Consider the following 27,282-nt stretch of genomic DNA (forward strand, 5'->3'; position numbering starts at 1 on the left):
GGACGGATATATCCGTCCTCCTGCGCAAACTAGCAGCTGCAGAGGACGGATATATCCGTCCTTCGGCGTTAAGAGGTTAAAAAATTTAAATGCTGCGTGTTTGTTGTGTAAAGCTAGTAATGAGAAAACTCTGATAAATGGGGGGGGGTCTTTTTATAGTTCGCCTCAGGCAGCAGAGGGGCTTGGTTCACCCCTGCTCATAGTTCTGGGTGGTCATGCACCAGGCTGATCAATTTCTCCACATCCATCTTGTCTCTTGAATGCTGGGAACTTTGGCACGCCCTGCCGTTGCTTGGCAACGGATCCGTCAAAAACTTACCCATAGGCTTCAATGGCCGTCTAAAGAGTTATTCCCAACTGGTGAGGCGCCCATTGGCCACAGATTCCAGATGGAAACTAGCAGACAGGGGGCAACGGCCCCCTGTTCACTAGTTCCAGCCTGGAATCTGCAGCCAGTGGCAGCCCCACTTCAGTGTGTGAACTACGGCATTAGGAATTTTCTCATTAGAAAGGAAATAAATTTCTTGTTTGCAATCATTTTCATTCAAGCATTGACTTCTCACTTCTGTTCAGAAACAGAACCATTATCAAGTCATTTCAGTTGTATTATAGTCAGTTCCGTCATTAATTCTGGCCTATTAGGCATCACCCGGCAGTAACAGGATCCCAGCATCATTATTCTTCATTGTTGTTCATACTTAGATGGCCAGTGGAATTATTAGACCTGACATTCCCCAATATAAAGATAAATGATATTAAGGTGTACCTTTTGTACCATTTGTGACCCGCTTAAAAACCTTTTAGGATATGAATCTCAGTGTAAAAATTCAAGTATCTAGTCTACAATACAAAACAATGAGTGCTCTATACTTTTTATTAGCTTCAGTCACTTGCAGGCTGCAGACCCATTCATTTCAATATAAAACAGAGTAGACTTTTATTTTTCGACGTGTCATTACATCTGTATATTATATGTGGAGTTGTCATTATACACCGTCTCTATGATCTGATGACGGGCATATTCCCCAAACTGCACCACCATGCTGCCCATACACTGACTGTATAGTCTGTGTCGCCAGCTAAGTCCTTGGTCTCCGTCATCTAATGTTGACGGATAACTGGCATCGCTGGACTCCACTGGCCGGTGAGTCCACGCCTTGTTCACACTCCTCGATGTAGGCCTGAGGCTCGTTCGCAAGTCAGACTGCTAGCTCTGCCCCCTAGATGTTAATATTGATGTTCAGGTCTTGACAGCTGATATTGATGTCCACAACCATTGGATAGTACATGGGGAAGTGATCTACAACCTTGATGTCTCTGTCCTCAGCGGTTCATCCCTGATAAATGCATTTTATTTGTTGGCACTGCCGATGTAAAACCACTTGGTGGCCAGGATGGAGATGACCCTTTCAGTGGCTTTTCTGATATTACATGAGAAGCCTTCGCAGTGCAGTGTGGCCAGAGCTAGGCTGAGACTATATAAGTCCAGGTCTTACATGACATCATGGTTGATGGCATCTTTAAGAAATTCAACATGTCTGACTACAGCTTCCTTGTCCTCTGAGTTGACCAGATAGCTTGGGATCTGGAGGAGCACGGTCTTCATCAATTTTGGGTGGTTATGAGCCAGACAGCTGTAGATGGATTTCAGGTCATTGATGTTTGGAGAGATTTCCGTCCGGAAAAATCCCCGAATGTTGGCTCCTTTGATGTAGGAGAGGCAGCTCTGCAGAGATAAAGTACTGGCTGCTACTATCTCCTGGTTGTCACTATGTAATTTCAGGAGTAAAGTTGGTATACAGCTCCTGACTTTGTCTGTAAAATATCCAAATAGCGGAAGGCGGCAGCTCTCTGTCAGATCTCTTAACAGGTTTATGGCTGCAATCTGGACTTCTCCGTCCGGATAGTCCATATGCTCCCGGGATATTTTAATGAATTGTCTACGGAGGACAGAAAGCTTCAGGCGTCTGATAATGGAGGACAGCGCCCTCAGTGCCGCCATGATGATCTTGATGCTGCTGGTTTTTGATAGTCTAAACTCCATGTGGGCAATGATCTTATTCTTGTAGCTCTCAACCAGTCTTGTAGCTCCGGTGGTGGCATTCCCCAGTGCCTCCATGGCGATGCTGCACAAGATGTTATCGTCCTCTTCTATGATCTTCAGCAGATGTTGGATTGCGCACTCTTGGTATTTCTGCTTTATAAGTCTTGGATGCTTCAAAGCCTCATTGAAGAACATAGCTGCTGTCATTTTGGCCTTTGGGTCCGCATTCTTCAGGGCATTGAGCAGAAACTGAAGGAAATCTTTTGTTATTTTCCTGCCAGATACCAGAGATGTCACAAGCATGTTCATCCCAATACGCTGCTTCTCTGTATCTTCCAGTTCCTTATTATCCGCCGCAACTTGCTCCCTGTACTTTTCTAGGAGCTCGGCGTGAGGAAGGGTCTGTAACTCGTCATTGACTGGCTTGGTCGGCTGGCTCTCCGATGATTCGGGTACAGTAAAGAATTCCAGGGCAACTTTGGTGGAGTCTTGAAGCTCAGCATAGACATCAGGCAACCAGGTGGAAATGTTGGCCTTCATGTTGCTTATGGCCTTCATAAGTTGCACTTTGCAGCTGCCACCCTTCACAATATATTCTTGGATGCTGCCGCATAAACGTCTTATAGCATAGCACAACGTCTCCTTAGATAGTTGGTCAGGAGCATTTTTGACCACTTGGCCCAGCACTGGCAGCATGTCCAAGATGTGTGGCATGATGACTGTAGCACACAGAGATGTCACTTCTGTCAAAGTGTCGACAATGGCAGCATTGAAATCCTCATAAACGATGTTGTATCTCATTTCCCCGACCACCGCTTCAAGATGGAGGATGCTCAGCCAGACGATAACCTTCTTAGTCATGGCGTAGGAATAGTATTGTCCCTTCATGTACTCCACCTTCAAGTGCTCACATAGCACATTGATTATATATTCCTTCAGGTAGTGTGCCGCGTCTCTTCTGTACTGAATGACTCTGATGAAGAAGCGGCACATGGCGGCGTTGTATTGAGATGGTAACAGGCTACTCAGAATGGCTTTCTGAAACACATCCGTATAAGTGAAGAGATCTTCAGCCACCTTCTCCTGGATGAAATAAGGGACACAGGCTCCTAAGACGTCTTCTTCCACCAAATTCCAGGTGTCCAAAGCATTTCTGAGCTCTTGATTTGTGTCCACACAGAATGTCTGATGTTTTCTATTCATGATCTTCATATCCACAAATCTGCTGAGGCAAGAAATCATCGTGTGGTTACTTGTTTCTAAATCATCTTCCAAAAAGAAAATAGATTCTAGACTTCTCTGTCCTCAATTATCAGCCCCCTCCCCAATAAACATGTGAGAACTGCATGAAGAGCGCCCTCCCAAGGCAGAGACAGGACAGTGCAGCCAGAGGAGACAGCGGCACTCCTCTACACTGCACCCTCTGGTGGTGTAAGAATTTAAAGGTTTCAGAAAATGGAAGCCACATATAAGATTATATAGGGTATTTTATTTGGGTAAATCAAAGATGGAGGATCATGGGTATTGTTGCGTTTCTTAATGAAATGTGTCTCATCAGTTTGCAAGATTCCTATTGTTTACCCTGATTCTCACAATAAATGACCCCGACGTTCACAGGTATCTCTTACAGGTGCTAACCAGTAGTGTGAACCCAGTCTTACCCATGGACAAACTCAGGATGTCATAAATGCTAAAGGTGGTTGATAAGTGGCACCAGTATTCTATATCCGCATGTTACATGAGGGGGGAAGTTCTTTTTATCAGGAAGGTCACACTATTTGTCTCAAAGAGGGGCAGACAAGGGGGCATAAAAGACCCAAGCATGACATGAGGGCAGCCACTTGGGAGGCCACTTGAGGAGGGACATACTGGAAAGGAGACTTCCTGGAGTGTGGGGAGACCATGGATGGTAACTATAACCTGCCATGTAATTATTGATGATAAGGAAAAAGTGTCTCTGTAAAGTTCATTGTTTATGGCTGTCGCTATGTACAAATCTCCATAGAAGTCTCAGAATAACTAACAGTCATTTCACTCTTTATACAATATACATTTTCATACACTCAATCTTGTATTTCATTTATTGCGCCTGACCTTAGAATCTAACCCAGTAAGGCCCCATGCACACGACCGTGCCCACAATCCCGGCCCGCGATTGCGGACACGGCCGGCCGCTGACTGACAGCCGCATTTTCGGGCCGTGCTCCCATACAAAGTATGGGAGCACAGCCCGCAAAATGCGAAAGAACGGACATGTTCCATAATTCCCGGAACATTTCCACGGCACTGACACCCTTCCATAGTGCTACGGAAAGGTGTCAGTGTTCAATGAAAGTAAATGGCTCCGTTTTTGCTGTCGTGTGCATGGGGCCTAAGAGGGTGAAAGAGAAACATTCTTACAGTGGCAGCACATGGAACTCGCTGCAATACTTCACAAGAAACATTCTACATGTTCTCCTCTTACCTCTGAATCGTGGATCTGAAGCTTCTGATAAAGCAAGATTTCTAGAAGTCACAGGACTCAAGAAAAAGTCAAGTGAGAGCGACGTACCAAAAAGCAAGAAACTATTGGTCTATAGCGGCTCAACAGAATGTGACCGATCAGCAGCTTTTATAGAGAAGGTGAATTATGACCAGTGGCGGATTAAGTAAACCATGGGCCCTGGGCTGTTCCACAAGCTTGGGCCCCCTTGTCCACCACCGCCCTGCCACGTCATGTCTATATTAAACACCACCTTTCTGTGTGAGCATTGACAAATGAGTGCTACGATTCCCCTTGTCAAAGGGCTGTGTCCCTACACACTGACAGTCTTCAACCATCGCTGACAGTATCACACTGTGTAGGGACACATCCTCCTGACAAGGGGAATGGTAACACGCATTTATCTATTAGTCCTGGGTACACAAAGACTTTATGTGGAATACAAGGATTTCCGATAACTGACATGTCAGGAGAGGTGACAGATCTATAAATGCAATGACTCACAGGTGATGTCTTCACTGATAGGTCATTCTCTTTTCTTCTCCATCTTACACAGACCGCTATGGCGACTTCTCCTGATGAGAAATCTTTTCCCCTTGATTCTGTAGCCATTTTCAGCGTCTATAGCAACATAAAAATTCAGAAATAAACACCATAAATTGTCTTATACCCCAGACCCCTAAGCAAATTAAGACCCAGGCCCATACATTAACTCAAATCAATAAATTCAGTCCCCAAGAGGTAACTAAACTTTTAAAAAACATTTGGCGTGTCATAGTGAGAGTGATATGTCAGAAGTTTTGATTGATGGGGGTCCCAGCATTGAGACCACCACCGATCACTAAAACAAAGCAGCAGGAGTGCCCGGGTGAGCGCGGTTCCACTTAATTTCTGATTGTCTTTCCTCGTCGCGGTGTACGGACTCATAGACTTTCTGTTGTGCCCATAGACCGCATGCTCGGCTATCAGAGGAAAGACGATCAGAAACAAAGTGGCTCCTCACTCACCTGAGCGCTTCTGCCACTTTGTTTCAGCGATTGGTGGGGTCTCAGTGCCCGGACCCCCACCGATTAGAACATTTGACATGTCACTATGACATGTAATTTTTTTTAAAAAGTTTCGTTAGTTACCCTTTAAGCAGTCAGACACCCCTCCCCAGTGCATCTGACTGACTGCTGAGTGCCCTATGGGAGGGTCTAAGTGTCTGACACTTAGAGAGGATTTACACGAGCGTGTGCGTTTTGCGCACACAAAAAATGCGGCGTTTTGCGCGCGCAAAAGGCACTTAACAGCTCCATGTGTCATCACCATATGATGCGCGGCTGCATGCCTTTCGCGCAGCCGCCATCATTATGACACTCTGTTTGTATGTTTGTAGCACCTGGTGCTTTTCTGTTTGCAATCATAGTTATACTGCTGTTGAGCAAATCACGCACGTCCCACGGAGGTGCCTCCGTGTGGCATGCGTGATTTTCACGCACCCATTGACTTCAATGGGTGCGTGATGCGCAAAAAACGCAGAAATATAGGACATGTCGTCAGTTTTACGCAGCGGACTCACGCTGCGCAAAAATCACTGACAGTCTGCACTGCCCCATATACTTGCATAGGTCCGTGCGAGGCGCGTGAAAAGCACGCGCGTTGCACGGACAAATTACACGTTCGTGTAAATCCGCCCTTATGGCTCTTGGGGGGGGAAGGAGTTATTCCCCTATAGAACCCTGAACAGTCAATCAAACGCTCTGACCCCCCCTGCAGAATAATAACTACTGAGGGCTCCATGGGGGAGATTATACTGCAGGGGGGGGTTCTGAGCATCTGACTTACTGCAGAGGGCTCTATGGGTGGGAAATTATTTTGCACACAAAAAATGTGAGATTAAACACCCTATATACAATTCACACTAACACCAAACACTATATATTCAAACCACACACACTATATAGACTTACATTATAGACACTATAAACACAGCACACACTATATACACAGCACACACTATATACACAGCACACACTATATAGACTTACATTATGACACACATAAACACACACACACTACATAGACTTACATTATAGACACTATATACACAGCACACACTATATACACAGCACACACTATATACACAGCACACACTATATACACAGCACACACTATATAGACTTACATTATGACACACTGACACACACACACACACACACACACACACACACACACACACTACATAGACTTACATTATAGACACTATATACACAGCACACACTATATAGACTTACATTAACTAACACACACACACACTTACCAGTCTCTTCCTCTGCGGTGCTTGTCTCTGGCAGCCTCCAGGACCTTAATCATGTGACTGTGACGTCACCACAGGTCCTTCACCCTCTAGTTTCAGTTTTGCCGTTATCAGGCAGCTGCTGGAGGTTTAGACAGGAGGGACAGTGCACAGCAGCACAGAGGAGCAGACTGTCAGGGAGACTCCAGCACCTGCCCATCACAATCTCTGACAGTCTGCTCTCTACAGCTGATGTGCTGTGCCCCTGTTCCCCGGCCGCAATTGACTCCCCCTGCACATTCCCCCCGCCTCTAGAATGCGGCCGGCAGCAGCAGCCCTGGAGAGTTTTGTTTCAATTGTGTGCGGTGTGGGAAGCTATGGGCCCCCCTGCAAGCCTTGGGCCCCGGGCGACCGCCCGAAACGCCCATATGGGGATCCGCCACTGATTATGACATCACTGATGACCTCACACTTACCTTACATTCTAACACACATCAAATGTTTTTTGTTTTTTTTCACATATCTTTATTGAATTTCAGTAATAAAAACATTACAACATTTCAATATCCAGTGATTATAAATATCATAATGCTCAACAATTTATCTGCACAATTTACATCAGACAACATATATCTCCCCAATCCCATCCCCCTCCCACCCCAAAGATCATTAAAGGAACAGTGTCATCACAAATATTTTATTTATATGTTAAAGATGTTAGTGCCTTAATATAAACGTTTATTTTCATTTGTGTGTTTGTGTTTTACTGTTTCTTTTTTTCACACTTTTTTTTCCCTATGGGGGCTGCCATTTTTTGTTCCATTTCTGTGTGTGTCGATTAACGACACACACAGACATGGAACACGGCAGCCACAGTCCCATAGGGACTGCGAACGGCTCCCGTCCCATTGACTGCCGTGTACGGCGTCTGTGTGGGAACTGCGCATGCGCCGCTCCCACACAGTCCTATTCGAAATTGGCGCCGTCCGGCGCCATTTTCCTGTGGACCGGAAGTCGCGGCCGGACAGTGATATTACTACTTCCGGTCGCGGCTTCCGGACAAGTGCACATGGGACAGCGGCAGCAAAGGGAGCGGACGGGCCGCGGCGGCAGGAGCAGGTAAGCGATTTCAATGTATGTTAGTGTTTGTGTGTGTTTACTACTGCATGTAAACCTACTACACTGTGAGTTACCTCAAAAAATGGCGACACACAGTGTAGCAGGTTAAACCTTTCAAACCCCTCGTTTATCCCGGCACTAGCCAGGATAAAGGAGGGGGGGATGCTGAGCGCTCACTAGAGCGATAGCTTTTAACCCAATGTTGCAATGCTGCAATTTTGGGAACTAGCTCCAAACAGCTCCATCTAGTGACCAAAAATGGGTAGTATTATAAATTTTGAAAAATTTGAAAAAATTTATAATATTTCCTGACTCGCGAAAAAAATAAAAAAAATTTGAACAATGTTTAATCACCCACACACTAAATGTTTAAATTTAAAAAAAAAAACATGTTTTTGGGGCGACACCATGCCTTTAAGTACCATAAAATTATAACCTTTTTATGATAAAATAATAATTATACCTTCCTATAGAAAACCAATCGATTCCATATCCCCAATATTTCCTCCCACTTTGTTATACAATTTTTCTTGTCTGCTCTTATTTTCTCATATTCTTTAATTGTCTTAACCAACTTCAACCAATCCATAACAATTGGGGATTTACCAGCCATCCAATTTCTTGCAATTATTATTTTTGCGTAAGAGAACATTAACCCCTTTGTGCACCGTGACGTGCTACTACATCCGGGTGCGGGTGGTGGTGTTTGGAGTGCGCTCCATATGCTGCGTGTGTCGGCTGTGTTTTACAGTGGACACCCGGGACTAACAGTCGGGAGCAGCGATCGTGCTGTTCCTAGCTGTTTAACCCCTCAAATGCTGCGGTCAATCGCGAGCATCTGAGGCATTGAAAAAAGGGGGGCGGCCCCCTCTGACAGTTCATCACCCCCCCAGTTAGATCAGGGGGTGACAATGATTGTAATGGCAGCTCATGGGCCTAATGATGGCACCCAGAGCTGCCTTCACTTAACTTAAGCCTGTAAAAATGACAATATACTGCAATACGTTAGTATGATCGCTGGTTCAAATCCCCTAGGGAGGCTAATAAAGTGTGTAAAAAAAGTGAAAAAAAGTTTTTAGTAGTGAAAAAAATTAAAAACAAATAGTTAAAAAAAACCTTTTCCCGTTTTCCCCCTAAAGTAATGTAAAAAATCAAAAAGTAAACAAAATTGGTATTGCTGCATGCGTAAAAGTCTGAACTATTACAACATAGCGTTATTTAATGTGCAAGGTGAATACTGTAAAAAATAGAAAATGTAAAACGCCAAAATCGCTGTTTCTTGGTTAACCTAGCTCCAAAAATTTTTTAATGAAAAGTGATCAAAAATTTCTACGTACCAAAAACTGCTACCTATAAAAACTACAGCTCATCCCGCAAAAAATAATCCCTCACACTGCTCAATCAGTCAAAAAATAAAAAGTTATGACTCTTAGAATGTGGCGACACAAAACATTTTTATTTTAACTAAACGTTTATTATCAATAAAAGTAGTAAAATATAAAAAAAAAAGTATATAAATTTGGTATCACCGTAATCGTATTGAGTCACAGAATAAAGATAAGTTGTCATTTGTACCGCACGGTGATCTGACATTGCTGCTGCTGCTGCCGCCTGTTACTGCCGCCTGCTACTACGGGATTCTGTCCTGTCCACTCTTTTTTTAATGTGCCGCTGTTGGTGCTGCTACTACTTCTACCACCAATCCACCCCCTGTGCCGTCTGCTACAAGCAGGCCTGCCCCACCACAGGGCTTTGTCCTGTGACTGTCCAGTGTCTTTTAATGTGCTGCTACTACTACTACTAGCACCACCCGTGCTGTCCGTTGGCTACCTCTACTACCACCAATACACCTCCACTGCCGTCTGCTACAAGCAGGCCTGGAGGGCTTGTGAAAAGCCATTGCTTGTTGCTTTTACATCCATGTATGGATGAACCCCAGCAGGCATCTGCCAATAAAAAGAGTAAATTTTTGGAGGGCTTGTGAAAAGCCATTGCTTGTTGCTTTTACATCCATGTATGGATGAACCCAGGCAGGCATCTGCCACCATAAAGGGTAAATTTTTTGAGGGCTTGTCAAAAGCCATTGCTTCTTCTTTTACCACCTTATTTGTATGAACCCTGGCAGGCATCTGCCGCCAAAAATGGTTAATTTTTGTATCTTTTTTTAACAATGCATTAAGCATACAACATGCACAAGTGCAGTGGTTTCTGTTAGTTATCACCGTGTCCCATCCGTTTTCCTATAGCCATACATGTTGGCGTAACTTTGACACTAACTTTGCCTTAAAGACAGCTCAAAAGTACTTGGATACACTCATGGGTGACCTAAGAGTGTTATACAGGGCTTCTAGGGCTTTTAAACAGTGTTATACACGGTTTTTAGGGGCTTTCTTGAATTACAGGTTCGGTCAGAACTAGTTCGGTCCAAATCGAACTTTTTCATGAAATTCGGCGAACCAGCCGAACCGAACTTTTCATAAGTTCGCTCATCTCTACTGGCTAGTGCCAGGAGAAAGGAGGGGATTGAACAGTCAAACCTCCTACACTGTGTGTCGCCATTTTTTGAGCTAACACACAGTGTAGTAGGTTTACATACAGTAGTAATCACACACTAAAACACGTACATACACAGACCTAACTTACCTGTTCCTGCCGCCGCCGCTCCCTCCGGTCCGTCCGCTCCGTCTGCTCCCTCCGCTCCAAGTGCTTGCTTCAGAACACAAGTCCGGAAGCCTCGACCGGAAGTAGTAATCTTACTGTCTGACCGCGGCTTCCGGTCCACAAGAAAATGGCGCCGGACGTCGCTCGGCCGAAGACCTTCAATTTGGACTGTGTGGGAGGGGCGCATGCGCCGTTCCCACACAGACGCCGTACAGAAGAGTGGATGGTACGGGTCCCGTTCGCATTCACTATGGGGCTGTATGTGCCGTATTCCATGTCTGTATGTGTCGTTAATCGACACATACAGAGATGGAAAAAAAAATGGCAGCCCCCATAGACAAGAAAAAGTAAAAAAATAAAAAAAAGTAAAACACAAACACACAAATAAAGAAAACATTTTTTAATAAAACACTAAAAGCAAATTGCTATAAAAAAAAATTTTTTGCGACACTCGTCCTTTAAGGACCAATGATGGGCAGATAAAATAAAGCAGCTGCAGCCTAGCATCACCAGGGTGGGAAGGGCCACAATTTTTGTCCCTTCCCAGCCTCATAATACCAGCCTGCGGCCTAACCGTCGTTTCAGATGGTCAGGCACTGAATCGTAGTCGACTCTTTCCAGTATCCCTGGCGGCAGTGGGAATTGGGGTAATAATAGGGGTTAGTGATAGCCTTGTTACTGGCTAATGCTAAGCCCCAGCCTTAGTAATTGAATGCTGTCAATCAGACAGCTGCCATTACTAAGGCCATAATAAAGTATTAAAAAAAACAGCCATAAGAATTTTTTTTTATTGAAATGAAAACTCCCCCATGCAACCCTCTTTCACAATTTTTTTTAAAAGTAAATCATTGAAGTAGTCCAATGAATCTACGACGTAGTCCAAACGGTCCAGCGGAACCTACCAAAAAAAAGTTAGCAGTATAACATTTAAAAAAACTTCAATTTGCCCTGATCCTCCTTTTGCTGCGTTGTTGATCTATGATACTAAAGTAACACAGTAAGTAGAATTCTTTAAATCTTTTCTAAACCTCAAACAGCACTTTAGCAAATAAACAACAAATGTTTTCCTATTTAACCCCTTAATGACCGGGCCATTTTGCACGTTAATGACCAAGGATTATTTTTTGCTTTTTCATAGTTTCATTCCAAGAGTCGTAACTGTTTTTGTATTCTGTCTATATAGCCGTATAAGGGCTTGTTTTTTGCGGGACGAGTTGTATTTTGTAATTGTACCATTTTTAGATGCTTATAATATATCGATTAACTTTTATTAACTTTATTTTAGGAGAGAATTGAAAATAAGCAGCTATTCTAGCATTGATTTTCACGTTACAAATTTACGCCGTTTACTATGCAGCGTAAATAACATGTTCACTTTATTCTATGGGTCGGCACGATTACGGGGATACCAAATATGTAAGGGTTTTATATGTTTTCCTACGTTTGCACAATAAAAAGCCTTTTAGAAAAAAATTACTTGTTTTTGCATCGCCGCATTCCAAGAGCCGTAACGTTTTTATTAATGTGGCCGTATAGGGGGCTTGATTTTTGCGGGCCAATGTGTAGTTTTCAGTAGTACTATTTTGGGGTACATAGGACTTAGATTAATTTTTATTTAATTTTTTATGGGGGGAATGGGAGAAAAGAGAGAATTTTGCCGTTGTTTTTTGCGTTTTTTTTGGACGCCGTTCATTCGGCGGTTTAATTAATGTGTTCATTTTATTGTTCAAGTCGTTACTATCGCGGGGATACCATATATGTGCATGTGTTATTTGTTTTGACACTTTTACTAAATAAAACCACTTTTTGGGAAAAAAAAGTCGTTTTTGTAAAGGATCTGCCAGGCACAGCTTCGGGGTTAACTCCCATAGGTAATCAGTCTGCACCTGAATCTACGTCTCTGAGACTGACTCCATCTTCCACCACTCAGGATGGCAGGCTTAGGAGTGGGAGAGCCTATCGCAGCCTGGCCAGACGGAGCTAGCTCCCGCCCTCTGTCTATTTATACCTGCCTTTCCTGTTCCTCCTTTGCTTGTGATTTCTTTTCGTGTGGTTTCCTGGCCCAGCTACAGCTCCTAACTATTTGATCCTGCTCCATACTGACCCTGGCTTACTGACTACTCTCCTGCTCTGCGTTTGGTACCTCGTGCTCTCCTGGTTTGACTTGGCTCGTTCACCACTCTGGTTGCTCACGGTGTTGCCGTGGGCAACTGCCCCTTTCCCTTTGCTTTGTATTCCCCTTTATGTTTGTCTCGTGCACTTACTGAGCGTAGGGACCGCCGCCCAGTTGTACCCCGTTGCCTAGGGCGGGTCGTTGCAAGTAGGCAGGGACAGAGTGGCGGGTAGATTAGGGCTCACTTGTTTGTTTCCCTACCCCCGTCGTTACATAATCACAAGCCCATACCTAGTCTACCCTGGTCCCTGACACCACTATGGACCCCCTTGAGACCCTGGCTCAGCAAATGCAGGGTCTCTCCCTACAGGTCCAGGCCCTGGCTCAGAGGGTCAACCAGCCTGATGCTACCTTGGTAGTTCCCCTCACCTCACCTCCTGAACCCCACCTCAAGTTGCCCGACCAGTTCTCAGGGGACCGGAGGGCTTTTCTCTCCTTTCGGGAGAGTTGTAGGCTTTACTTTCGCTTAAAGCCTCATTCCTCAGGTTCTGAGAACCAGCGGGTGGGTATAATTATGTCCCTTCTCCAGGAAGGGCCCCAAGAGTGGGCCTTCTCCTTGGCTCCTGACGCCCCTGAACTTTCCTCCGTTGATCGTTTCTCTTCTGCTCTCGGACTCATTTATGACGAGACTGACAGGACTGCCTTTGCCGAGAGTCAGCTGGTGACCTTACGTCAGGGTAAGAGACCTGTTGAGGAGTATTGTTCTGACTTTAGGAAGTGGTGCGTAGCTTCTCGGTGGAATGACCCTGCCTTAAGGTGCCAGTTTAGGTTGGGTCTGTCGAATGCCCCGAAAGACCTGCTAGTTAGCTATCCCTCTTCTGACTCCCTAGACCAGGTTATGGCTTTAGCGGTACGACTTGACCGACGTCTCAGGGAACGACAACGTGAACGTTTATGTGTTTTCTCCTCCGACTCCCCCATGATGCCTCCCGAGGTTCATTCCTCCCTGGAAGACTCAGAGGTACCTATGCAACTCGGGGCCTCCGTGTCCCCCCAACAACGTAGAGATTTCCGCAGGAAGAATGGTCTCTGCTTCTACTGTGGGGATGACAAGCATCAAGTGAACTACTGTCCTAAGCGTAAGAATGCAGCCGGAGAACTTCCGTGCCTAAGTGATCATCGGGGAGGTCACTTGGGCGCACAGGTATTTCCCGTAAATATGAAACGTAATAAGATCTTGCTTCCCTTTCAGGTCTCTTTTGGTGGTAGGTCTGCTACCGGCAGTGCCTTCGTGGATTCAGGGTCCTCTGCTAATATCATGTCTGTGGAATTTGCTATGTCTCTTGCTATGCCTTTGATTGATTTGCCTAAACCTGTCCCGGTAGTGGGTATCGACTCCACTCCTCTTACTAATGGTTATTTTACACAGCATACCCCTGTTTTTGAACTCCTTGTTGGCTCCATGCATTTGGAGTAGTGCTCTGTACTGTTGATGCAGGGATTATCGTCCGATTTGATTTTAGGCCTTCCCTGGTTGCAGTTGCATAATCCCACGTTTGACTGGAATACTGGGGAGCTTACCAAATGGGGTAATGAATGTTTGACGTCATGTTTTTCTGTTAATTCTATTTCTCCCCCTGAGGAGGAGAACACGCTACCTGAGTTTGTTCAGGACTTCGCTGATGTTTTCTCTAAGGAGTGTTACCTCCTCATAGAGAATACGATTGCGCTATCGAATTGGTACCAGGAGCTAAGCTTCCTAAGGGTAGGATATTTAATCTTTCTTGTCCCGAACGTGAAGCCATGAGAGAGTATATCCAGGAATGCCTGGCCAAGGGTTACATTCGCCCCTCTACTTCTCCGGTAGGTGCTGGCTTCTTCGTAGGGAAGAAGGATGGTGGTCTTAACCCATGCATTGACTACCGTAACCTGAATAAGGTCACTGTAAGGAACCAGTATCCCCTTCCTTTGATTCCTGATCTCTTTATACAGGTTCAGGGGGCCCAATGGTTCTCTAAGTTTGATCTACGGGGGGCGTATAACCTTATCCGCATCAAAGAGGGGGATGAGTGGAAGACTGCGTTTAACACGCCCGAAGGTCATTTCGAATACCTCGTCATGCCCTTTGGGTTGTGTAATGCTCCGGCGGTCTTCCAGAATTTCATAAATGAGATTTTGAGAGATTACCTGGGGATATTTCTTGTAGTGTACCTTGATGACATACTGGTGTTTTCCAAGGACTGGTTCTCCCACATTGAGCATGTCAGGAAGGTGCTCCAGGTCCTTCAGGAAAACAAACTGATTGCAAAAACCGAAAAATGTGTGTTTGGGGTACAGGAGATACAATTTTTGGGTCAAATCCTCACTCCTCATGAATTCCGCATGGACCCCGCCAAGGTTCAGGCTGTGGCGGAATGGGTCCAACCTGCCTCCCTGAAGGTGTTACAGTGTTTTTTGGGGTTCGCTAATTATTACAGGAGATTTATTGCTAACTTCTCGGTCATCGCTAAGCCTCTTACGGACCTCACTCGCAAAGGTGCTGATCTCCTCCACTGGCCTCCTGAGGCTGTCCAAGCTTTTGAGGTCCTTAAGAAGTGCTTTATCTCGGCCCCGGCGCTGGTTCAGCCCAACCAAATGGAGCCATTTATCGTGGAAGTTGACGCATCCGAGGTGGGAGTGGGGGCTGTCTTGTACCAGGTCCCTCACCCATCAACGCCCCTGCGCCTACTTCTCCAGGAAGTTTTCGCCCACTGAGAGTAACTATGATATTGGCAACCGCGAACTCTTAGCCATTAAATGGGCATTTGAAGAGTGGCGCCACTTCCTGGAGGGGGCTAGTCACCAGGTAACGGTCCTTACCGATCACAAGAATCTGGTTTTCCTAGAATCTGCCCGGAGGCTAAACCCGAGACAAGCTCGATGGGCGCTATTTTTTACCAGATTCAACTTTTTGGTTACCTATAGGGCTGGGTCTAAAAATATTAAGGCCGATGCACTGTCGCGTAGCTTCATGGCCAGCCCTCCTTCGGAGGAAGATCCTGCTTGTATTTTGCCTCCCGGTATAATCATCTCTTCTATTGATTCTGATTTAGTCTCTGAAATTGCGGCTGATCAAGGTTCAGCTCCCGGGAACCTTCCTGAGGACAAGCTGTTTGTTCCCCTGCAATACCGGCTAAGGGTACTTAGGGAGAATCATGACTCCGCACTATCTGGTCATCCAGGCATCCTGGGTACCAAACACCTCATTGCCAGAAACTATTGGTGGCCTGGGTTGCCTAAAGACGTTAAGGCCTACGTCGCCGCTTGTGAGGTTTGTGCTAGGTCCAAGACTCCCAGGTCCCGACCAGCGGGCTTTCTACGTTTGTTGCCCATTCCCCAGAGACCTTGGACACATATCTCCATGGATTTAATCACCGATTTGCCTCCATCCCAAGGCAAGTCCGTGGTGTGGGTGGTAGTAGACCGCTTCAGTAAGATGTGCCACTTTGTGCCCCTCAAGAAACTACCCAACGCCAAGACGTTAGCTACCTTGTTTGTCAAACACATCCTGCGTCTCCATGGGGTCCCTGTCAATATTGTTTCGGACAGATGGGTACAATTTGTTTCTTTGTTTTGGAGAGCCTTCTGTAAAAAGTTGGAGATTGATCTGTCCTTCTCTTCTGCCCTCCATCCTGAAACTAATGGCCAAACTGAGAGGACTAATCAATCTCTAGAACAATATTTAAGGTGTTTTATCTCTGACTGTCAATATGATTGGGTCTCATTCATTCCCCTCGCCGAATTTTCCCTTAAAGGGAACCTGTCACCAGCATTTCACCTATTAAACCGACTATACCTGGTGGTAGTGGGTGAGAAATCATTTCTATATAACCTATAATTATCTTCTTAGTCGGCTCTGTAGCTTTAGTATTCAGCTTTCTAGTGTTCTCACATCGTATGCTAATGAGCAGAAAAGAGTCAGATCTTCCTTTGAAAAGAGTCACTATGTCTTCATTCCTCAAGTCTTTCCGAGTTTGCCCCGCCTCCTTACTTTTGATTGACAGCTCCTCGCCTTTCCCCAGCACACTAATTCCCGCGCTTGTGCATTGATGTCCTCTTCTGGTGTGTGCGCACAAAGGGACACCGGATTATTACGATAAAAGGCGCAAAATGTTTGCAGACCGTTATTTACAGTCGGAGGAGGAGTTTAGGAGAGGGGATAACGGCAATTAACTTTTTATAGCAGCGGCCAGTGAGGGATAATTAAAGTTCAATAGGTGAAATGCTGGTGACAGGTTCCCTTTAATAACCGGGTCAGTAACTCGTCAGGGGTCTCCCCCTTTTTCTGTAATTTTGGGTTTAATCCACGGTTCTCCTCCGTTTCACCTGGTAGTTCCAACAATCCCGAGGTAGAGGTCGTTCATCGGGAACTGTGCACAGTCTGGGCCCAGGTTCAGAAGAACCTAGAGGCGTCCCAGAGCGTACAAAAAACTCAGGCTGATAGAAAACGTTCTGCTAACCCCTTGTTTATGGTCGGGGATCTGGTGTGGTTATCGTCTAGGAACTTGCGTCTTAAGGTCCCGTCCAAGAAGTTTGCTCCCCGGTTTATTGGGCCGTATAAGGTCATTGAAGTCCTCAATCCTGTCTCCTTCCGGCTGGAGTTACCCCCATCTTTTCGTATACACGACGTGTTTCATGCCTCCCTCCTTAAACGCTGCTCCCCGTCCTTGGCTCCCTCGAGGAAACCTCCTGTTCCCGTTCTCACCCCTGAGGGGGTGGAATTCGAGGTGGCCAAGATTGTGGACAGCAAGATGGTCCAAGGCTCCCTCCAGTACCTGGTCCATTAGAGAGGATACGGGCCTGAGGAGAGGACTTGGGTACCCGCCCGGGATGTTCACGCTGGGGTATTGGTCAGGAAGTTCCACCTTCGTTTCCCCAGTAAACCAGGTCCACTTAGAAAGGGTCCGGTGGCCCCTCATAAAAGGGGGGGTACTGTAAAGGATCTGCCAGGCACAGCTTCGGGGTTAACTCCCATAGGTAATCAGTCTGCACCTGAATCTACGTCTCTGAGACCGACTCCATCTTCCACCACTCAGGATGGCAGGCTTAGGAGTGGGAGAGCCTATCGCAGCCTGGCCAGACGGAGCTAGCTCCCGACCTCTGTCTATTTATACCTGCCTTTCCTGTTCCTCCTTTGCTTGTGATTCTTTTCGTGTGGTTTCCTGGCCCAGCTACAGCTCCTAACTATTTGATCCTGCTCCATACTGACCCTGGCTTACTGACTACTCTCCTGCTCTGCGTTTGGTACCTCGTGTTCTCCTGGTTTGACTTGGCTCGTTCACCACTCTGGTTGCTCACGGTGTTGCCGTGGGCAACTGCCCCTTTCCCTTTGCTTTGTATTCCCTTGTATGTTTGTCTTGTGCACTTACTGAGCGTAGGGACAGCCGCCCAGTTGTACCCCGTCGCCTAGGGCGGTTCGTTGCAAGTAGGCAGGGACAGAGTGGCGGGTAGATTAGGGCTCACTTGTTCGTTTCCCTACCCCCGTCGTTACAGTTTTATTTGATTTTCTCTGTAATTATTATTTTATTTTTTTTCACCAACTTTATTTAACTGATTGACATATTGTTTTTTTTTAGTCCCACCAGGAGACTTCACTATTCGATCTGCTGATCGCATATATAATGCTTTGGTATACTTAGTATACCAAAGCATTATTGCCTGTCAGTGTAAAACTGACAGGCAATCTGTTAGGTCATGCCTCCGGCATCGCCTAACAGGCAGATGCTGAAGGCAGACCTGGGGTCTTTGTTAGACCCCCCGCTGCCATGGAAACGCGACGGCGACCCGCGATTTGTTTGTGGGGGCGCTGATGGGATGACAGAGGGAGCTCCCTCCCTCTGTCAAACACATTAGATGCCGCTGTCACTATTGACAGCGGCATTTAATGAGTTAAACTGCCGGAATCGGAGCGCGCTTCGATTCCGGCAGTTGCAGCAGGAGCCAGGCTGTGTATAACAGCCGTGCTCCTGCCGCTGGTCGCGTGGGTACAGTCTCAGTACCCGCGCCATCACAGGACGGATATATCCGTCCTCCTGCGCGAACTACCAGCTGCAGAGGACGGATATATCCATCCTTCGGCGTTAAGTGGTTAAAAAAAATTAAATGCTGCGTGTTTGTTGTGTAAAGCTAGTAATGAGAAAACTCTGATAAATGGGGCGTCTTTTTATAGTTCGCCTCAGGCAGCAGAGGGCCTTGGTTCACCCCTGCTCATAGTTCTGGGTGGTCATGCACCAGGCTGATCAATTTCTCCACATCCATCTTGTCTCTTGAATGCTGGGAACTTTGGCACGCCCTGCCGTTGCTTGGCAACGGATCCGTCAAAAATGTACCCATAGGCTTCAATGGCCGTCTAAAGAGTTATTCCCAACTGGTGAGGCGCCCATTGGCCACAGATTCCAGATGGAAACTAGCAGACAGGGGGCAACGGCCCCCTGTTCACTAGTTCCAGCCTGGAATCTGCAGCCAGTGGCAGCCCCACTTCAGTGTGTGAACTACGGCATTAGGAATTTTCTCATTAGAAAGGAAATACATTTCTTGTTTTCAATAATTTTCATTCAAGCATTGACTTCTCACTTCTGTCAGAAACAGAACCATTATCAAGTCATTTCAGTTGTATTATAGTCAGTTCCATCATTAATTCTGGCCTATTAGGCATCACCCGGCAGTAACAGGATCCCAGCATCATTATTCTTCATTGTTGTTCATACTTAGATGGCCAGTGGAATTATTAGACCTGACATTCCCCATGACTTGCCTAAGTAGAGTCGTGTATTATTGAACATTCTACTTATCCTTTCTTTTATCACCCCTACCTCCAAGAAAAAGACATGTGACAATCGAGGTTGGATGTGATATGGCCACAGCAGCCGTTTATTAATTTACATTGTTTATAAAATTCAATTTTGATCCGAAACATTCGGATAACTAATTAGGAATCCAACCAGAGAATTCCTCCTATAATTCACATGACCCAACATGGGTCAGAATCATAAATAACAATTAACATTACATTAATCCGAGCAGGGGAAGTCCTTGAAGCCATTTTTAGATATGTTTTACCTCGAATTAGCCATCTGCAACCACCACCAACAATTTAACTCCAGCCGTAAACCAGCTCGGAGGCACCGCTCACCTCTGCAGATGGCTCCAACCACCAGAAGACCACTTCAAAGGGATAACACCCTATGAAGTCTTCAAACCATGTACCTTTTTTGGGGGACGCATACCCCCGATGCGACCCCCCCCACCATTTCGTACTGACCAACCTCAAGGACTCCCCCCGCCACAGCGAAACAGGCCTTGACCACCTTAAGCCTGTGAGTTCCGCCACACCACCACCGCCCTTTCAATTCCTTCTGCTAGTGCCAGGCTCCACAAATCAATCCCAACCTCGGTCAGATGCACCCCATCACTCCTCCCTACTCCTGACTCCAAATCCCTGTGCCGCACGCAAATGCCCCCATTCTTGGCCACAAAACGGGACACCGCCCGATTCACTTTAATGCGAGCCTTAATAACCCTCTCCACCGACCGAGCCAGCCGCCAATGTTTCCTTGGAACTATGTCGGACCAGACTATCACTAGGTCGGGATAAGATGCCCACAAACACAACATATCATGTTTGATATCCCGCACCAACTCCCGAAAAGGGCGAACCCCCAAATCATTTCCTCCCACGTGCAATACCAGGACTTCCGGAACCCTATCCAGCTGAGAGTATGTCTGAAACTCTGCTAAAACCCGGCTCCTCAACATACCTCTAAATCCCAGCCAGTGCAAAACCGCGTCCTGCCGCAGAATGCACAGCTGACGGCCGTCAGGGCGGACGTCCGCCCTCAAGGCCCCCCAATGCACGTAAGAGTGTCCTAACAACCACACAAGGCACGGGAGCTGATCTGAAACGAAAAAATACAAGCACAGACGCTTTTAACAACAAATAACAACATGACTCATAACAAATGTGGGCGCACGTAGGACCTAAACCTGTTGGACTCCCAACGGCCAATGCTCCGCACCCCCTCGTCCAATCCCCAGCGCCCCGCCTCGGTTGCTGCGCCAATCTTAAAGGAGTGAGATGAGTAAGGGCCCGCAGCGACTCCGACCGCCGCCAAGCATTTCTTAAATACTGCGCCAAATTGATATCTGGACAAAAATGACCCATTCTCGTGACGTAGCAACGGCAACTCGGGCGACCCCACCTGTGGTTTAAAAGCACGCATACAAGCGACCGGACACATCGCCGATCCCGGGAGGGCAAACAAAACTATGCGCTTTCCTCTGCCCATTTGGTCAGTTTTTGACCGCCGCAACCACAACTCGAGTCTATCCCCATATAGACCCACCTCCTCCAGTCTCAACCCCCCTGCCCGCTTGGTACTAGGTGAAACCAGCTCGCCAATTCGAAGTGCGCCAAAAACGCTAAGGAAAATGCTAACTGAAATAACTCAACCTTGGACGAAGAAAGACAGACAGACACTAGTGATACGCCCAAAGAACCGAGGAGAGCAAAAGACACGGGCCGTCTACGATCTGCTTCGACCCTACCTCGACGCAGACCCTTTAAAGCTTGTCCTACTAAAAATTCCTTAGACACATCCCGAAAACCCCGCAACTTAAAACCAAAATCCAGTGCAGAAACGAAACGATTGACCTTAGCCAGGGAAAACCCCGCCTCCCAGGCGTCCCCCAATCAATACAAAAGTGCTACCAACCTGTCTTGATCCGTGCTGACGTTACCCAACTCTCTTACCCACTCCTCCCACTGCTTCCAACAAGCAGAATAAGCACTCCATGTCGTACGTGCCAAAGACCTTTCAACCAATCGTTCTACGGGACTGAAACCAGATCCCAGAGATGTTCCGGACAAGCCAAACCGAGGCGCTCTGCTCCCGGTGCCAATTGACGAAATCGATCCCACTGCAAGCGAGAAAGAGCATCAGCGATACAATTCCGTACCCCCGACACATGCACCGCAACCACCCACGCCTTCAAAGACAAGCACACCAAAACTAAATGTCGCAACAACTGAACTACCGGAGGAGAGGATGCGGTGATGTTATTAATGGCCAGCACCACCCCCATGTTGTCACAGTAAAAACGGACCTTCTTGTCCCTAAGCCTGTCCCCCCAAATGGTTGCCGCAACCACGATAGGGAACAGCTCGAGCAGGGTCAGATTCCGCGTGAGTCCGCTAGACACCCAGCTAGCCGGCCAGTTATCTGCACACCAAGGACCACCCCCGTACGCACCAAAACCACCTGCCCCAGCCGCATCCGTAAAAAAATTTAAATCACTCGTATCCTGCGCTGGAGCCATCCATAGAGAGCGACCATTATACTGACCAAGAAAATCATCCCAAACCTGAAGATCAGCCCGATGCTCCTCCCTGAGCCGCACAAAATTATGTGGCGCCCGAACCCCCGCCGTCGCTGCCGCCAAACGTCTACTAAAAACTCTCCCCATCGGCATAATCCGGCAAGCGAAATTCAACTTCCCCAGCAGAGACTGGAGATCGCGCAACGTCACCTTCTTCAACCTACAAGCCCCCCGTACCTCCTGACTCAATGACCCTAATTTATCCACAGAAAGTCGACACTCCATTGCCACCGAATCAATTTCAATTCCCAAAAAACAAATTGTAGAGACCGGGCCCACAGTCTTTTCCGGCGCCAAGGGAATCCCAAAATCCATTGCAACCTTCTGCAATGAATGCAGCAAATTACCGCAAATAGGCGAACCCCCCGGGCCGACGCACAAAAAATCATCCCGGTAATGTATCAAAGAGTCAACCCCGGCTACGCCCTTCGTCACCCATTCCACGAAGCTACTAAATGCCTCGAAATATGCGCAAGAAAGGGAACACCCCATAGGAAGACACCTATCCACATATAAAGCCCCATTCCAAAAACAACCCAACAGCCGTTGGCTCTCTGGATGAACCGGCAACAATCGGAAAGCCGCCTCAATGTCGGTTTTTGCTAACAACGCGCCGGGCCCGCTGCGCGAACTAGCCCCACCGCCTTGTCAAATGATGTGTACACTACAGAGCATAACTCATGATCAATCCCATCATTCACCGACGAGCCCTTGGGAAAGGATAAATGCTGAATTAAACAAAATTTTTGGGGCTCCCGCTTTGGCACAATACCCAATGGGGACACCACTAAATCATTTATTGGCGGATCAACAAACGGCCCCGCCATGCGCCCCAACGAAACTTCTTTTAACAGTTTTTCCAACACGATCTCGGCATGCAAGTAAGCCGACTTAAGATTGCGCCGCGTCACCGGAACCTCATAAGGAGGCGGAGGAATAACGAAACCAACACGAACCCCTTCATAAATTAACTTGGCCGCAACCCTATCTGGATACTCATTTAGATACAGGACCATCCTTTCCACCCTCACCGGCGACAACCCCTTGACCAGCCGAGGAGGACTGGTTCCCCGACCGCTTCTTCCGCATACACTTGGCAGACCCGTGGGATGAACCATTACATTCTGAACACACGTGCTTGAACTTACATGTGGCCCCGAACTAACACTGGCCATCATTAAATTGCCAGCAGAATCCCAGTTTTGCCCCTGAACCTTGCCCGGCCTGGCTAGACTGACCTCCTTGGCCAACGCTCCCGGGAAAGGACTGCTTCACCGGAGCCGTCACCCTCAACCAAAGCGCAATATCCTTCTGGTCCCACCGAATCGCCGGCCGAACCGCCTTTCGCTGTTGAAATTGCTCATCGTACCTCAACCACGCCTGACCCCCGTATGCCCTATGAGCCTCCCTGATGGCATCAAAATAGCAAAATAATGCAGAGCAATTTTCAGGCGCCTTCTCTCCGATCACGCTGGCTAAAATGACAAACGCTTGCGACCAATTGACGAATGTCTGCGGGATAAGCCTGTACCGCCGACGTTCCTCTTCCTCCTTCTTCCTCTCGTCCCGCTTGCCTTTATCCAAATTGAATTTTGCAAGCGGCAGAAGAGAAAAAATCTCCACGTACTCGTCCTTCCAGATCCGCTCGCGGACCTCCTGTTTTAAGTGTGCCCCTAACGGACCCTCGAAGCATACATACACCTCGCCACGAGCACGATCGTCAAGCCGCACCCGATCAGCATCTTTTTGCGCCTCGGTCTGAACGGACACCGCGACCGCTTCCCTAGACGCCGCCACCCGACATAAAAATCGCTGGATACGGCAAAGAAGGAGTTACGCACTCACCGGGCTGCCCAGGCGCTGTGTTCCCGTCAGCCGGAAAATCCTGACCTCGCCGAAAGTCATCCAATTCGCCATCCTCCAGATCCTCTCTCGCCGATGACTGGCCATCCCACCGACATCTCCTACACGGGGACAACGACATGCTGACAGATGGGCCGGCCACCTGCTGCCCGACCGCAGGGACCCAGACTTCCGACCGGACCTGTTGCCTCGTCGCCGCTGATGATCTAGGCGTCCTCCCTGAAGGTCTCGAGGAAGCCTGCCCCCTGGCCGGAACATCACCATGCGGGGCGGCCGTGGGCTGCTCTCTGGATCTTGCGTCCGATGGAGGAGGGGTGACAGGGAGCCCGGGCTGCAACCCCCTGTGTACCGCCGGACCTCGTCGCGGCTGGGGATTCCTGCCAGGACGCAGGGCCTGGGAAGCGGCGGCCCTCCCAGCTGCCTGGCCTGCAGCGTCCTTTGAAGGGCTCCCCCTGCGACGCCGTGTCCGCGGGACCACCTCTGGGCTGAGGCGTTCTGGTGGGCGGGACCGCCGGGAGCGACGGGGAGACCCGGCCTGAGCCACCGCCGCCCCGACGACGCTCTCTGCTTCATACGAGCAGGAGCATGGGTTGCCAACTCCCCCCCCCGCCGCCACAGTACTAGCACTAGGGAGGGGGCCGGGGGAGGGGAGCCTGTCCCCCAGAGCTACTGACCCTGAGAGACGGGCCTGGCGTGGAGGCGAGTTAGCCTCTGGGATCCTGGACAGTGCAGCCGCACGCAGCTGCTCTAACATGCCGACCTTCGACATGGCAGGTAAGCAGTAAGCGCGGTAGCAGAGGGAGCTTGTCACTTCTGCTTGTTCTTCCTCCCGCTGCTTCCGGCTCAATGCTGAAAACAGCGGGAAGACTGGTAACGTCCTCCCTACCCCCCTTCTACCTCCCCCTACTACTCCCTCCTTCTCACACTTAATTAACCCTTTCCCTCCTATGTCCGTCATGGAGGCTTCCCTCTGAAGCCCTTCGTGCTGTGTCCAGCCTCTTCTATATAAAGATAAATGATATTAACCCCTTTGCGCTCAGCGACGTAATAATCCGTCGCGCTAACTATATCGTTAGCGTTCAGCGACGGACTATTGCGTCGCGGGAGTAACGGCCATTTCGGCCGTCCTCACCAAACACATACAGGAGCTGTGACAGCTGCTGTCTCGTACAGCAGCTGTCACAGCTCCTACAGCGGGGACCGATCGCTGTGTCCCCGCTGATTAACCCCTTAAAAGCCGTGTTCAATAGTGATCACGGCTTTTTAGGGGTTAAGCTACAATCGCCAGCCTGCTACGCGATAGCGGCTGGCGATGGTGGCTATGGCAACTGGACACCAAAGAATGGCGTCCAGCTCTGCCATCGACGGAAGCCTAGTGGGTCCTGACGAAGTCAGGACCCACTATGCTTGCTGTCAGTGAGTAGCTGACAGTTCTAATACACTGCACTACGCATGTAGTGCAGTGTATTAGAATAGCGATCAGGGTCTCCTGCCCTCAAGTCCCCTAATGGGACAAAGTAATAAAGTAAAAAAAAAGTTAAAAAAAGATGTGTAAAAATAAGAAAATAAAAGTTTTAAAAGTAATAAAAGTAAAAATCCCCCCTTTTCCCTTATCAGTCCTTTATTATTAATAAAAATATATAAACAAACAAATAAACTATACATAATTGGTATCGCCGCGTCCGTAACGGCCTAAACTACAAAATTATTTTGTTATTTATACCGCGCGGTGAACGCCATAAAAGAAAATAATAATAAACCATACCACAATCACAATTGTTTGGTCACTTCACCTCCCCAAAAAATGGAATAAAAAGAGATCAAAAAGTCGCATGTACCTAAAAATGGTACTAATGGAAACTACAGTTCGTTACGCAAAAAATAAGTCCTCGCACGGCTTTTTTGATGGAAAAATAAAAACGTTATGGCTCTTAGAATAAGGTAACACAAAAAGTGAATGATTTTTTACAAAACATTTTATTGTGCAAACGCCATAAGACATAAAAAAACCTATAAACATCTGGTATCGCCGTAATCGTATCGCCCCGCAGAATAAAGTGAATGTGTCAGTTATAGTGCACGCTGTAAAAAAAATTGATTAAAAAACAATAGTAGAATTTCTGTTTTTTAGTCACCATGCCACCTAAAAATAGAATAAAAACTGATCAAAAAGCTGCATGCACCCCATGAAAACTGCAATGAATTCCTCAAGGGGTCTAGTTTCCAAAATGGGGTCACTTTTAGGGGTTTTCCACTGTTTTGGCACCACAAGACCTCTTCAAACCGGACATGGTGCCTAATAAAAAGGAGGCCTCAAAATCCACTAGGCGCTCCTTTGCTTCTGAGGCTGGTGCTTCAGTCCATTACCGCACTAGGGCCACATGTGGGATATTTCTCAAAACTGCAGAATCTGGGCAATATGTATTAAGTTGTGTTTCTCTGGTAAAACCTTTTGTGTTATAAAAAAAATGGTATAAAGAGGATTTTCTGACAAAAAAAAAAATGTACATTTCACCTCTACTATGCTCTAAATTCCTGTGAAACACCTAAAGGGTTCATAAACTTTCTAAATGCTGTTGTCAATACTTTGAGGGGTCTAGTTTCTAAAATGGGGTGTTTGATAGGGGTTTCTAATATATAGGTCCATCAAAGCAACTTCAGAACTGAACTAGAACCTAAAAAAAATAAATAAATGAGGCAATACTTCGCTTCTTACATTATACTGATAATGAGCAGTGCCCACCCCCGAGATGACCCCAGTTTTGACCGTTTGTATAAACGGAGACCCCTATTAGACCGTTTCAGTGCCCGGTTTTCCCAAGCATACACCCCCGAGAAGTGTATTTCTATTGATGAGTCCTTGGTAGATTTTAAAGGGAGGCTTCAATTCCGCGAGTACCTGCCGGTTAAGAAGGCAAGGTATGGCGTGAAGATGTATAAGCTGTGTGAGAGTGCATCAGGGTATACCTACAGGTTTAGGATATATGAAGGGAAGGACACCAGTATTCATCCCCCATAATGCCCACCCCCCCCCCCTTACTGAGAGTTAATGCAAAAATTGTGTGGGATTTGGTGCACCCACTGCTGGACCAGGGTTACCACCTCTACCTGGATAATTTTTATACCGGCGTCCCACTCTTCAACTGCCTCGCTTCCAGTCCTGTGGCATGCGGCACTGCTAGAAGAAATCTGAGAGGCCTCCCTAAGACTCTGCAGGGCAAACAAGAAGGGGTGAGCGCAGGGCACATTCTAGCAGCAACATATTGTGTGTCAAGTACAAGGACAAGAGAGATGCCACACCAGTACCC

General features: G+C 47.2%; 1 protein-coding gene across 1 annotated transcript in view; it reads right to left on the reverse strand.

Moving 5' to 3' along the window:
• Nucleotides 1-559: 559 nt before the first annotated feature.
• Nucleotides 560-27,282, reverse strand: part of LOC142699163 (uncharacterized) — a 32,689-nt gene continuing 5,966 nt past the window's right edge. The window contains exons 3-5 of the mRNA XM_075848026.1: nt 4,509-4,532; nt 1,811-3,266; nt 560-565 (exon numbers count right to left, since the gene is read on the reverse strand). Of these exons, the coding sequence (XP_075704141.1) occupies nt 560-565; nt 1,811-3,266; nt 4,509-4,532 (1,486 nt within the window). The remainder of the gene's footprint in view (nt 566-1,810; nt 3,267-4,508; nt 4,533-27,282) is intronic.

This window comes from Rhinoderma darwinii, unplaced genomic scaffold, assembly GCF_050947455.1.
Source record: "Rhinoderma darwinii isolate aRhiDar2 unplaced genomic scaffold, aRhiDar2.hap1 Scaffold_138, whole genome shotgun sequence".
Lineage (NCBI taxonomy): Eukaryota > Metazoa > Chordata > Amphibia > Anura > Rhinodermatidae > Rhinoderma > Rhinoderma darwinii.